We start from the raw sequence: 13,666 nt of genomic DNA, 5'->3' as shown, positions 1-13,666 counted from the left end.
AACCACGCACCATACTGTATTGTTATTGGTTGTTTTTGTTAGGCACGTGTGAGGATGAGCCCGTGGAAAGGATGACTTTTTAATTCTACAGCATTATACATACATATATACACTTTTTTATCATTTCATACAAAAAAAACTCCCCATGTAGTTATGGGAGGCAAGGGCAATGACCTATCGGGAGAATGTGTGTAAAGGTGAATATAGTGGTGTTATTTGATGTCCAGAAGGCTTTAATAATAGCTTTAAAAAAAAACGTATTAAGTCGGTTGTAAACAGCTAGCTAGCTAGCTAGCTAGCTAGCTAGCAGCTTTCTATGCGCAAACTACGAAAATATTAAATTTCTAAATGAGTAATAATACCAATTAACAGCGATAGACGAAGGTTTAACGTTATACTATTTTAGTACTCTCTTCACTCGTTTGTCCCAAAATTATTCGAATCTTACCAAAAGATTCTGTCGCTTGTTTGATGTTATTGTAGTTCTTCTGGTCATCTAGGTCAAGTTGCCAGTGTGACGTATTTTATATCATGGAGTTGTTTCAATGCTTTATTTAACAAAAATATTAAAGTATTAGTAATAATTTGTTAAGTTTTTTCGGCTATTTCCTGATTCTGGAGTCGCCGCAGAGATTAATTTTAATTACTGTCAGGCTCGTGTGTATACTTGAATGCGATTGGCTGGATCAGGAAGGCAACCACGCCCCATACTGTATTGTTATTGGTTGTTTTTTTTTTTTTAGGCACGTGTATTAAGATGATTGTTTAAAATAAGCACAGTGAGCCTGTAGAAAGGATGACTTTTTAATTCTACAGCATTATACATACATATATACACTTTTTTATCATTTCATACAAAAAAACTCCCCATGTAGGTAAGGTATGGGAGGCAAAGGGCAATGACCTATCGGGAGGAAGGGGGAGGCGGCCCACACCCACACCCATTCACAGAAAAATAAATATTGTCATACAAGTTGCGTGGGGCTCCTTTGGACGCCGCCAGGAAGGATGTGCTTGGCTTCTTGTGTGATGACATCACGCATGGAGGAAAAGGCAAGTATGAGAGAACTTCCTGCGTGATACATGAAGATAAACACCCTCCTTATACCGTCACGTAGAAAGCAATGCATAATGTAAAAAAAAAAAATAGAATAATCATCACATAAACACATAAATAAACCCCACAGTCAGTGCTTGCTCGCCGGGGTAACAAACCAATAAGACTGGGAGAGGTGGAGTGTGCGTCAATATCATACTGGTGAACAACGAGCACACGTTTATGCTTAAAAACGTAGAAAAATGCTGATCGCTCATAAGAGGAAGACATTTCTTTCTCAGAAACGGACTTGATTCCCTCCAGTCTTGATGTCCCACGTAATGTTGATGGACGGACGGTCATGAGGAAGACGAGGGCTGCATAGAGGGGCTACTTTGGGTGCACAAAAAAGGTCTGATCTGAACCACTTCCCCCCACTTCTCGGACCTCTCTCGGCTGTAGGTTCCCGTGATTCCACCACCGCAACATAACAGCTCACCTACCCCCCCCCCCTTTGTGTATAGTAAACGTGCTCTGTACCAGTCTTTGGACCGGGTTTGCTGAACGGAGCATCACCGGCTGATGTCGCGGTTGGCCTCCCAGCTCTTGCTGCCTGCCGCCTCGCAGCCGCCTCCGCAGTCGAAAAAGGGGTGCTTGAGGGAGTCGGATAGCGCCAGCCTCTTGGACGGCTCGTACTCCAACATGCTTTCGATGAGGTCAAAGAGCTGATGGTGCTCCTCCGCCTCCGACAGCAAGTATCGCTGGAGGAGGGTAGAAAAAAAACATGACTCTTTCCTGCCTCACGTTGAGAATTCTTTCCCACCGCTCTCACCCTCAGGGGCTTGCAGTTCTCCCGGACGTATTTCCCTGCCGAGGAGCTCTCGTCCCAGTCCAGGCGGCCTCGATAGAAATACTTTTGCTTCCTGGAGAGTAGAAGCGGAGGATACGTTGAGACTCGCATGATTAAGTCGGTACCTGTTTTTTTTTTTTTTTTAATCATGTGTGATTCTCACCTTGTCTTTCGAATCATTCTGGATGGCACGGGTCCGAGGATTCTCTCCATCATGGCTAAGTGCTCCCTGTTGTCATGGGTCTGAAACAAGCAGAAACATTCATATTAGATATGCTTTCATACAATAGAAAACCTGCTTATCACATGTTAAATATGCATTTTTTTTACATTATTAGAGCCCTCTAGATGTGAAATAACACCCCTATAGCCACCTTTACACATGTATACACCAATTTGGGACTCACATGTTAGCATTGGGAGAGTTCCTTACTGTTCTTTTTTTATTTTTATTTTTTACTTGTACTTCCTGTGGTGGCTATTGTCTCATTAAAAAAATATTAAATTATTATTATTTTTTTTAATTATAATTTCATAATAATAATTATAAATAATATCAATTTAATAATATTATTATAAAAAAATAACTAATTAACACACAATTGAAACCGTGATGAGAAATTACTGTACAGTGGAACCCGTTTAAGTGGGCACACTTCAGGCTGTCTGAGTCACATTAGCCACGTAAACGTGTTCATCATTAGCGTGAGGGGGATGAGCCGCTGCCAATAAGCGGTGTATCAGTAATAAAGCAACTATCGAGTATCTATATTTATCATCTTTGCAAGAGACGGCTCATCTTTTTGTATTTGTTTGTCCATATTTTTGTGCAACTCCTATCAACATATTCTAACGCCATTGGAGTCAGACAGGTGTCAGCGTACCTGAAACAAGGTGAAGCCCAGGTAGTACTCAAATAGGATACAGCCAATGCTCCACACGTCACAGGGGTGGCTCCAGCCCATTTCTGAAGCAGGAGAAGCATGGAGTGAACATACAGATGCAGATACGATGACGTGTCCAATCACAGAGCAAGCATTGAAAGCTGAAGCGAAATACAATGTGACCGATTTCCAAGCTCACCTAATATGACCTCGGGGGCTCTGTAGTGTCTGGTGGAGACGATAGTGCTGTGATGCTCGTGGTCAAAAGTGGCGCTGCCAAAGTCCACGATGCGTACCGCCGTGCTTTTAACCGTCCTTTCTTCTCGCTTCTACCAGAAACAAAACATTTGCTTTATCTTCGGTGCGTTGCTGAAGCAAAACCGTGACCATACTAAAATGTCCTGAATGTGCTGGGTTTTTATGGGTTAACATGCTAGAGTGCACGTTCTCTTGATTAGTGTACTTTCTGGTGCATAAGCCGCTAATAATACGCTGCAATGACGTCAGCCTCCCTCTGGGCTTTGGACTCCAGGTCCTCTAGCTCCCTCTGTTGTACAGAGGCAGCATTGCAGCACCATCCACCATTTTTCTATTTGTGTTCTAAACTTGATTAGTGTACTTTCTGGTGCATAAGCCGCTAATAATAAGCTGCAATGACGTCAGTCTCCCTCTGGGCTTTGGACTCCAGGTCCTCTAGCTCCCTCTGTTGTACAGAGGCAACATTGCAGCACCATCCACCATTTTTCTATTTTTGCTCTAAACTTGATTAGTGTACTTTCTGGTGCATAAGCGGCTAATACTAACAAACATGTACTAATACAAGTTTAAAATGTAAACAAAAACATCATTTTATTTTTAGTTTTTTTGTGTCCCGTCCAGTCATTGGGGCAAATAGTATTGTTGATCTAAATTCCCTTACATGCTAAACAGATTTGCTCTGTGTCAGGAAAAGGTGTAAGCTACAACTTCCCTGTACTATGAAAATTTTATTTGCCGTTATTTGATGTTTTTGTTAAGCGAATTTGGAGCAGCCGGACATTAAAAAAAAACATTTTCATTCATGCTTTTCCATAAAGCATTGTAAATGATCAATGCATTCAATCACTCGGGCGCTGCAATGACGTCAGCCTCCCTCTGGGCTTTGGACTCTAGGTCATCTAGCTCCTTCTGTTGTACAGAGGCAATAATGCAGCACTATCCATTTCAATTTTTGCTCTGAATTTAATGGGTGTGGCTTGTACATCGGAATTTACGGTAACTGATATTTGGACGGACTATTGATACGGATATTCCAGACCATTATTGGCAAGAGTTTACATTTACAGATTAATTGTGGCATGATTGAAAAACAATGACATGTTTCTACACGGCATCTTACCTTCTCCACGTTGTAAGACATAGTGAAATCCGAGTTGACGAACAGGATGTTCTCAGGCTTTAGGTCCGTGTGTGTCAGCTTATTGTCGTGCAGGACTAGGGAGAGGGACAAGAATGGTGCATTTGTTTAAGGTTATTTTGGCACAACAAACTTTTTGTATCAATAGTCTCCCTTGTTTGGAAATCATACAAACACAAACAGAAAAAATCCAATAAGTAGCCTAAAAAAAAAAGTAGCCAGTACTAGATTAAGCAGTGGTACACATACTGACAGTAATAGGCAATAATAGCAATATCGCCATGCAGATGGCCAGCTGTTTTACTTATTACTTTACATATTTTAGTTGTTTTATTATGAAAAGAAACTTACACTTGACAGCGAGACAGATTTGGTAGGCCATGTGTCGGACCTGACCAATGGAGTAGGGCAGGTAGTTGTTTTCTTTGAGGAAATCGAAAGTGCTGAGAGCGAGCAGCTCGAAAGAGATGCACATGTGACCGTGGTAGTCAAACCAGTCGTACATCTGCACGCAGAGGCTGCAAGACAAAAACGGGATTCAATGACATTAAAAGCGGCTTAAAAAAAAAAAAAAAAAAACATGTGGGCCAGATTTGGAAATTCGGACCCGTTTTTCAGGTGTCGATTGTGTAACCAAAAATAACCACGGCTTGCACATGTGCTTGTGACTTTGAACAGAGACATACTGGTATTAACCCGGTATTCTTCCATCAGTCGTATGTAAGTGTTGTGCAACTCTGATCGTGCTAGGGCTCTGTAAGAAGCAATTATACTGACACTGCACAGAGCTTTAGACTATCTAACAGTTTTTTTTTTTTAATAAAAAGGAACATGGTGAACCGGAATTGAACACCTGCAGTGTCTCGGCCGTCCCTGCTGTACCCCCCCTTTCGTGAAGCCAGAACTTACAATTTGTTGTCAGGGTCCTTCTCGTTGATCTTCTCCAGCACATTGATCTCAAGGCGGGCTGCTTCTTTGTACTTTTCCACGTTCTTGATAATTTTCAGGGCAACATTGGTGCCGCCCCTTTAAAAAAATAACATAAAATTAAAAATCGCCAAATCCGACTTTTATGGAAACAAAACACAATACATGGGTTTCCCAGTATACATACTAAAGTCACAGTAAAAGGTCTTCCAACTAGTATGTTGGATCCTTGTTTTTTGTAAGCATCCAATGTTGGGACATTATAGACAGATTCTGGCATCTCCATTATCATACGGGCCAAACTAGTCCACTTGCTCACACATAGGTTGGTGGAATCAAGTGCCCAAACAATGCCTGCATGCGTAAATACTGGTTATTTTAGAGTTGGGACATTATAGACAGATTCTGGCATCTCCATTATCATACGGGCCAAACTAGTCCACTTGCTCATACATACGTTTGTGGAATCAAGTGCCCAAACAATGCATGCATGCATAAATACTGGTTATTTTACAGTTGGGACACTATAGACAGATTCTGGCATCTCCATTATCATACGGCCCAAACTAGTCCACTTGCTCATACATAGGTTTGTGGAATCAAGTGCCCAAACAACGCATGCATGCGTAAATACTGGTTATTTTAGAGTTGGGACATTATAGACAGATTCTGGCATCTCCACTATCATACGGCCCAAACTCGTCCACTTGCTCACACCATTTTGTGAAATAGAGTGCCCAAATAAAGCATCCATGTGTAGATATTGGTTATTTTAGAGTTGGGACACTATAGACAGATTCTGGCATCACCATTACCATACGGCCAAACTAGTCAATTTGCTCATGCATCATTTTGTGGCATAAGTGGCCAAACAAGTCATCTACATGTAGGTAGCGGTTCTTTTAGAGTTGGGACACTAGAGACAGAATCTGGACATACAATCCTTTAAGCATTCTTATGTGTGTGGGCACTTTATTTGTTCATAGAATGAAAACAATTCAGTTTCTGTCTCATTTCTTCCTCTTAATAAGCACTAAGCTAAGGTGTTCATACACACTGCATATTTGTGAGTATTATATTATTTTTTATATTATATTATTTGGAAATGGTATTGTTTTTGTCAGACATTTTGGAAAAAAAATAACTAATTCAATACCAACCCAAACCCCTTTTCTTAAAAAGCTGTTTTACCCTCCCTTTTTTTTGTTAAGTATGGTATGTTCCGTGTTTATATAGCCCTAGAACACAATATTCTACGTGCCTTGACATATGAGTCAAAATATAATAATAATATAATAATCATTTTAATAACTGACACGTTTTCCATTGAGAGAGTCATCCATTTTCAACCGACACATACGTACCTGCGATGGTCGATGCACTGCATCACCCTCCCGAAGGTGCCTTCCCCCAAAGTGCTGACAATCTCATCTGCAGCATAACACAAAGAGAAAAGGGAAAAGGGAGCGACAGTGGTGGTGGGTGGGTGGGGGGAGGGAGGAAAGAAAACAGGAGAAATTAGTCACGCAAATTTCAGGAGGGATAAATGCATCCTACTGCACACGTTCTACTTTCAAAAAAAAAAAATGGCTGCCTATTCGACCTGGCAGGCTTAAAAAAAAAACACACACAATGATTACCTATGGTAACTTAATACATATCACTATGATAAATGAAGGGGAAAACGGGAGGGGGGTGTAAAGTGCTACTTTTCCTTTGATGACCAATTTGCAGGCATCGAAAAGTGGGCACAACCCCCCCCTCTGAAAACAAGCAAATAAAAACAAAAATTAATAGTTTTTTTTAAGTTAAATGTATTAAAAAGTGTGTAATGTATATGTGAGTTGGTTGTAAATGTATTGAAAAAAAAAACAATGGTTTTGCTAAGAAAATACCTGAAAACTTAAAATTAGCTCGCCTTTTTGCAATGCGACAGAGAGAAACAAATGCAAAGTGAGAATGGTTCTATTCCTGTGAAACACAAGAAATGCTCCACAGCTTATTTTCCTGAATTTAAGAGGAAAAAAAATAAAATAAAAATGGCCAAAGATATTTTAACGTCCCTCACAGAAACTTCCTTGTTGCTGCAATCCACCCTGCTAATTCAGCTTAGAGCGAAGAGCATTCTAGCAAGGCATCATCATCATCATCAGGAACTCCCATTTAAATGCTCTATGCTTTTTCATACTCATTATGGAGAAGGGTTACGATAGAGTAGTGGCAGTGAGTACATCTCTCTTGCAGGACGTCCCCACTCCGACAGATCAGGTGCCCTTCCTCGTCGTCCCTCACACTCAGTGCCCGCGTCCGGCTGTTGCTCCGCTGTTTTTCACACCCAAACCGCACATCAGCAGGTCACGACGCGACCAAATGGATCATGGGATATTCAGGGGGGCAGCCGTGGCGTCAGGGCAGGCAGGCAGGCACAGGCGGACGGAGGAGGGAGGAGGAGGGTGGTAGTTGATGGTGGTTGGTTGGTGGTGGATTTGGTGGTCATGGAGCGATTCACGCATGACACCACGTGAAGGGAATATATAACGATAGGGATATAGTGCAAGGGAACAAGTCAAAGATCACATGTTGTCCTCTGCTTTCCCCCCCCCCGCCCACCCCCAAAATCTGCCTTTTAAACCACAGCTGCTTATAAAAACAAGGAAGCAACCGCCACATCCAACCATTCATTCAAACGCAAAGACCAAAAAAAAAAGACAACAGTAGTACAACTAAATCAGACCTTAGTAGCTTCGAGGTGTGGACCCAAAAATGTTAGCAAGCAAGAACCTGCTTATCTGAAATCTAGACTTCTGGTGGTGGTCCAAGTTGCAATTTAATACTTTGGAAGATATCGGAATGTCAAGATCTCAATTGAATCCTTTGTTATAATATTTGGCGGAACATTTTCACTTTACTGCGATTTATTTTATTTTATTTTTTACATTCTTTAGTTTAAAATAGCAACAAAACCAGACTAATAAGAACATAGCATACAGTCGTCCCCCTGGGCCTGTCGTGATAATGCGTATATCAATTTATCCAACGATAAGCTCCGACTTTCTGCAATACGCCGGCTGGATGAGAAGAAGGTTCACTCACTTCATGCAACCGCGCATTGGCTCTAGATCAGGGGTCTCAAACATGCGGCCCGCGGGCCAAATGTGGCCCGCAGAACACTAGTTTGAGCCCCCCGCCTTGATATGAAACTTTTATGTTAGTTTGATATGGATGCTGTATGGTATCATGTACCCAGAAAAAATGATTACGTTTGATTAATGTTCATGTTAAAGGTTAAATAACTTAATAGTTATCCTCCCTATCCGTGTGGAAGTGGTAAGTTTTTGGCTATTTAAGTTTAAAGGAAATAACTTGAAGGCTTACCGTTTAGGTCGCTAGCTCTCTAGTTTGCGAGTTAGCATGTGTCTCAAGACCCTGCAGTTGCGCAATATGTTGTAAATATAAAGAGTATAAATGTGACTATAGTCGTGTTTTGTCATGTCTACAGGGCTCTAATAATGCTTTGTTCATTTTAATCTGAAAAAAAGAATTTGTCTACTCACCAACTATATGTGGTTTAAGTTTTTATTATTTGCCGTTTTATTATTATTATTATTATATTTATTTATTACTGATTGATTGATTTTCTTTATTCTTGAAATGTTTATTTTTCATCTTATTTTGTGTAGAAAAATAAAAATTAAGATATTTGAGAACAGTGGAATGTTGTAACAGGTGACTATAGGGGTGTTATTTCATGTCAAGAGGGCTCTAATAATGCTAAAACAGTATTTAGATGAGTGTAAACAGGTTTACTATGAAATATTACTATGCTATGATGCTATTATTATACTATGAAATAGTATAAAAACATAAAAATATTATGAAATATTACTATATTTCACTTTAGACCACTGTAGAAAAATAAAAAGTAAGATATTTGAGAACAGTGGAATGTTGTATCAGGTGACTATAGGGGTGTTATGTCATGTCAAGAGGGCTCTAATAATGCTAAAACAGTATTTAGATGGGTGTAAACAGGTTTACTATGAAATATTACTATGCTATGATGCTATTATTATACTATCAAATAGTATAAAAACATAAAAATATTATGAAATATTACTATATTTCACTTTAGACCACTGTAGAAAAATAAAAAGTAAGATATTTGAGAACAGTGGAATGTTTTATCAGAGCTTTTATTGTAGAAAATTGGAACCAAAGCAAAGTTTGATTGTTTTTAATAAATGCGTTTTTTGGGTTTTTTTTTTGGAAACCTGATGCGGCCCAGTCTCACCCAGACCCGAGCTCCAGTGGCCCCCCAAGTAAATTGAGTTTGAGACCCCTGGTATAGAGTGTGTGATAGAGTGAGGGACGATTGTAATGTGTTTTTATTTTGTTGCTGTTGTTCAAAATGTGTGTGTGTGTGTGTGTGTGTGACTGAAAGCATTTTGAAGCCGGTTCTTAATAACCGCATAAAAATGAAAATGTCCCCCAAAAATGACAGTGTAAGCAAAAGCCGCCTACGTAAAGACAAAAATTCCAAATCAGAAAGATTGCACTACTTACCGAATCCAGGGGCTGTGAAAAAGAAAATGGTTAGAGAAGGAAAGAGGCAGAGAGAGAGAGCCGAGCGCGAGATAGAAGAGATAGAAAAAAAACAGGATGAGCAGAGTTAAAAAAAAGAGCCTCGGAGGTGTGGCTGTACTCACCGAGGAGGATGGGCTATAGGACCTGGTTCTACGCCGCCTTCGTTTGTGCTTACGCCTGCTGCACTTTCGGCGGTATGACTCGCCCCGCTGCCGTTCCCTTTCCCGGCTGCGTCGGTAGTCATACATGCTCGGGGAGAAGTCCCGTGGATAGTAACATTCCGCTGTCCCGTGCGGCTCCCTTTCCCGCTCGTGATCTCGGCTCGGATCCAACCTTCGGTATCCCTCGTAGTATCTTCGCTCAAACGGACGGTGCTCTGTCGAGCGATTGTCGTAGCTCCGACTGTTTTGGGGGACGAGACAGCAATGTACCCTCGGTTTACCAAGATGCAGTGATCTAAAGCCCCCAAATTATGGCAATTAGGAAGCATTTCCAAGCACAAAAGTTGCTAATTTAACTAAAATACAATTATAAGGCATTCAGAAGACGCATTCAAAACCAAAAAAAAAAAACTAAAAAAAAACCTTAAACTGTATTATGGAAAGCAGGAAGTGAACAAATGTAACAATTGATTGTAAAAGTACCAGATGGAGGGGTAGGATTTAATAAGTAATATATATAATATATATATAATAAGGATTTAATAATAGATAGATACTAGATAGATAGATAGATAGATACTAGATAGACTTACTATGGTACCCATTATGTCATTGGATGGTCGTACTTCGGTACGTGACCAAAATAAAATGAAAAAATTAAAATAAAAAAACTTAACTATATTAGGAAAGCAGGAAGTGAACAAATGTAACAGTTACTGATTGTAAAAGTACCAGATGGAGGGGTAGGATTTAATAAGCTTTGCTTCTTCCTACTCCTTTTGGACATGTGGAACTGTGAACTGATTATGGGATGCATTCAATTGTAATCTGATGCATGTTCAAATGAAATTAAACCATTACCATTACCATTAAATCCTACCCCTCCATCTGGTACTTTTACAATCAGTAACTGTTACATTTGTTCACTTCCTGACATTTGTTCACTTCCTGCTTTCCTAATATAATTTAAGTTATTTTTTAACTTTATTTCATGAATTTTTATTTTTTTTTTTTTACATTTCATGAATTTTTATTTAATTTTTTTTATTTTGTAAAAAAAATTTTTTTTTTTTGTCATGTACCAAAGTACAAGGTGATATGAGCATCCAATGACATAATGGGTACCATAATAAGTGTCAATATAGTGATATATATAGCACATCATGACTGGTTCAAGACTCTTCATCCTTGTATTTATCAACTATTGGAAAATATAAAAATTATATGGTCAAATTTCCGCAAATAGTTTATTTACTCAACCGCAGAGAGTATGGGACACTTGTGTGTATGAGAGGAGGTCCTCTCTGTCCAAATCCATTTTTTTAAAATGTTATATTTAACATTTTAAACACTGTTTTGCAAGAAGAATGTTAAGCTCCAACCACCCAAAGCATTTCCATTATTACCACATACATCTACTGATGATGACACAGGTATACATACCTCCTCGAGCGTACAAAACTCGCATCCTGTCTCTGAGCCCGTCCACGTCGGTCCCGATCTCGGTCTCGGTCACTGCTAGAAGAGTACGTAGGCGATCTTCTGTGTCGGTGTCTTCGTCCTCTGTCTCGGTCTCTGTAACGATCATGGTAGCTGCTGCGGCTGTCTCTGTCTGAGGACGTGTAGCGTCTGGTGTAAGGCATCTGATGAGGTTTTTTTGGAATGACAAACATGTCAGTCGACAATTCTTGAAGCAATTCTCTGGTTGACTCTTCAAGCAATTACAGAAACATTCATCACAACAACAAAACAGTTCATTGAAGATAGATAGATAAATAGATAGATAGATACTAGATAGACACTAGATAGACACTAGATAGACACTAGATAGATAGATAGACAGATACTAGATAAACAGATAGATAGATAGACAGATACTAGATAAACAGATAGATAGATAGACAGATACTAGATAGACAGATACTAGACAGATACTAGACAAATACTAGACAAATACTAGACAGATACTAGACAGATACTAGACAGATACTAGACCAGGGGTGGGCAAACTTTTTGACTCGCGGGCCGCATTGATATGACAAAATTTACGGGGGGGCAGACTATATATTTTACACGTAACAGTCCACCTGGTATTATTGTATCTGTAAAATTGTCATGCAATCTGCTATTATTATTTATTATTTAAATATTTTAAAAATAATAAAATATTATAATAATTACAATAATAATGAGTTTACATGAAATACTCTGGAAAGATTGGGCGGGCCGTATTCAAACACTTGGCGGGCCGGATGTGGCCCCCAGGCTGTAGTTTGCCCACCCCTGAGATAGATAGATAGATAGACAGATACTAGATAGATAGATACTAGATAAATAGATACTAGATAGATAGATACTAGATAGACAGATACTAGATAGACAGATACTAGATAGACAGATACTAGATAGACAGATACTAGATAGACAGATAGATACTAGATAGATAGATACTATATAGATAGATAGATATACTAGATAGATAGATACTAGATAGATAGATAGACAGATAGATATAGATACTAGATAGATAGATACTAGATAGATAGACAGACATAGATAGATACTAGATAGATAGATAGACAGATAGATATAGATACTAGATAGATAGATACTAGATAGATAGATACTAGATAGATAGATAGATATACTAGATAGATAGATACTAGATAGATACTCGATAGATAGACAGACATAGATAGATACTAGATAGATAGATACTAGATAAATAGATAGACAGATAGATACTAGATAGATAGACTTTCTTAATTGTCATTGCACAATAACACAGCAGTGAAATTGCCAACGAAATGTCGTTGCCTGGCTCCCGTATAATAATAAATAATAAATAATAATGTGGACAATAAATAGATGACATTAAATATGAACAACGTACAGCGTCATTTGTACAAATAATTTAAATAATTTACAAGCAATAATAAGGCAAAGTCAATGGTGACTTGTAGAGTCAAGAAAAGGCAGTTCAAAATTAGTTTATATTCAAAATATGACTACAAAACTTGCTTCCAAGTTGGAAGTGTATTTAGCAAACATGAAACGACCCCCCCCCCGCCCCCCCCCCCACGAGCTAGAAAGCATATAAATAACCCACAGTAAGTTCCACACTTGTATTAACAGTCAACACACACGCAACTGTAAATAACATTAGGCGTTCATAAACCGCTAAAATGCTGGTAAAAATTTTGTCAAGCTAATTTTATGTCGATAAAAAAATATGTTAATTCGCTTCCAGTCGTGGCGCTAGTTTGGCGAAACAAGCTAGCAGTCTTCGTCAATGTAAATAATTTGACCGCCATCTTATCCTAGCTATAGTTGGCTGCAGTGCTAAAGATGTTGGACTAAATATGGCGCCTGGAAACTGCACATTTCACATACCGTTTTGGCAGCGAGCCCCGTACGTTTGTCCCACAAGAAGTCCGTGGTGGTAGCGTTCTTGTTTACATGTATATTTTCTCGGTTCTCGGTGCTCCGTTGCAAGCTAGTTGCAAGTAGCTTTACGTAGCGTTGTGGCCGCGGCCCTGTTGGTTCTGGTTCAGACTAGTGGCGGAAATGCTGCATTGCATTCAATCGGGAATCTGGATTTTCCGGCGTATTCTGAAAAAAAAAGGAATACTGGGCTGCGCCTTGAACGCAATTCCGATCTCGAACTCAGACTTCTACAAGATGGGGTTACAGTAGTTCGTCGTGTTCTTCTTCTATGGGGTACAACAACAACCTATATCCTTACTGTAAGCATTGCTGCCTCCTTTAGGTTCCCTCCTGTATTACAGTCTTATCCATATCCCGCTTTTCCAGAACCAGGAATATTGC

General features: G+C 39.4%; 1 protein-coding gene across 3 annotated transcripts; it reads right to left on the bottom strand.

The window, feature by feature from the left end:
- Positions 1 to 790: 790 nt before the first annotated feature.
- clk2a (CDC-like kinase 2a) lies at positions 791 to 13,642 on the bottom strand. 3 transcript variants are annotated; one of them, XM_078791906.1, is made up of 14 exons: positions 13,232 to 13,642; positions 11,282 to 11,481; positions 9,800 to 10,079; positions 9,657 to 9,668; positions 7,325 to 7,415; positions 6,458 to 6,524; positions 5,076 to 5,192; positions 4,518 to 4,684; positions 4,149 to 4,243; positions 2,970 to 3,099; positions 2,771 to 2,853; positions 2,050 to 2,129; positions 1,869 to 1,959; positions 791 to 1,797 (listed from the first exon to the last, which is right to left on the bottom strand). In XM_078791906.1, exons 2-14 carry the CDS (start codon positions 11,479 to 11,481, stop codon positions 1,609 to 1,611), a joined length of 1,602 nt encoding a protein of 533 aa, XP_078648032.1. In that variant the 5' UTR covers positions 13,232 to 13,642; the 3' UTR covers positions 791 to 1,608. The 3 variants fall into 3 exon arrangements, with proteins under 3 accessions (XP_078648032.1, XP_057904081.2, XP_057904083.2); XM_058048098.2 differs by lacking the exon at positions 9,657 to 9,668 and having other exon boundaries at positions 13,232 to 13,640; XM_058048100.2 differs by lacking the exons at positions 7,325 to 7,415; positions 9,657 to 9,668; positions 11,282 to 11,481; positions 13,232 to 13,642 and having other exon boundaries at positions 9,800 to 9,865.
- Positions 13,643 to 13,666: the final 24 nt, after the last annotated feature.

This window comes from Doryrhamphus excisus, linkage group LG7 (genome assembly GCF_037039965.1).
Source record: "Doryrhamphus excisus strain RoL-2023G ecotype Guam linkage group LG7, RoL_Dexc_Guam_v1.1, whole genome shotgun sequence".
Lineage (NCBI taxonomy): Eukaryota > Metazoa > Chordata > Actinopteri > Syngnathiformes > Syngnathidae > Doryrhamphus > Doryrhamphus excisus.
This window is presented reverse-complemented; position numbering and strand designations above follow the sequence as displayed.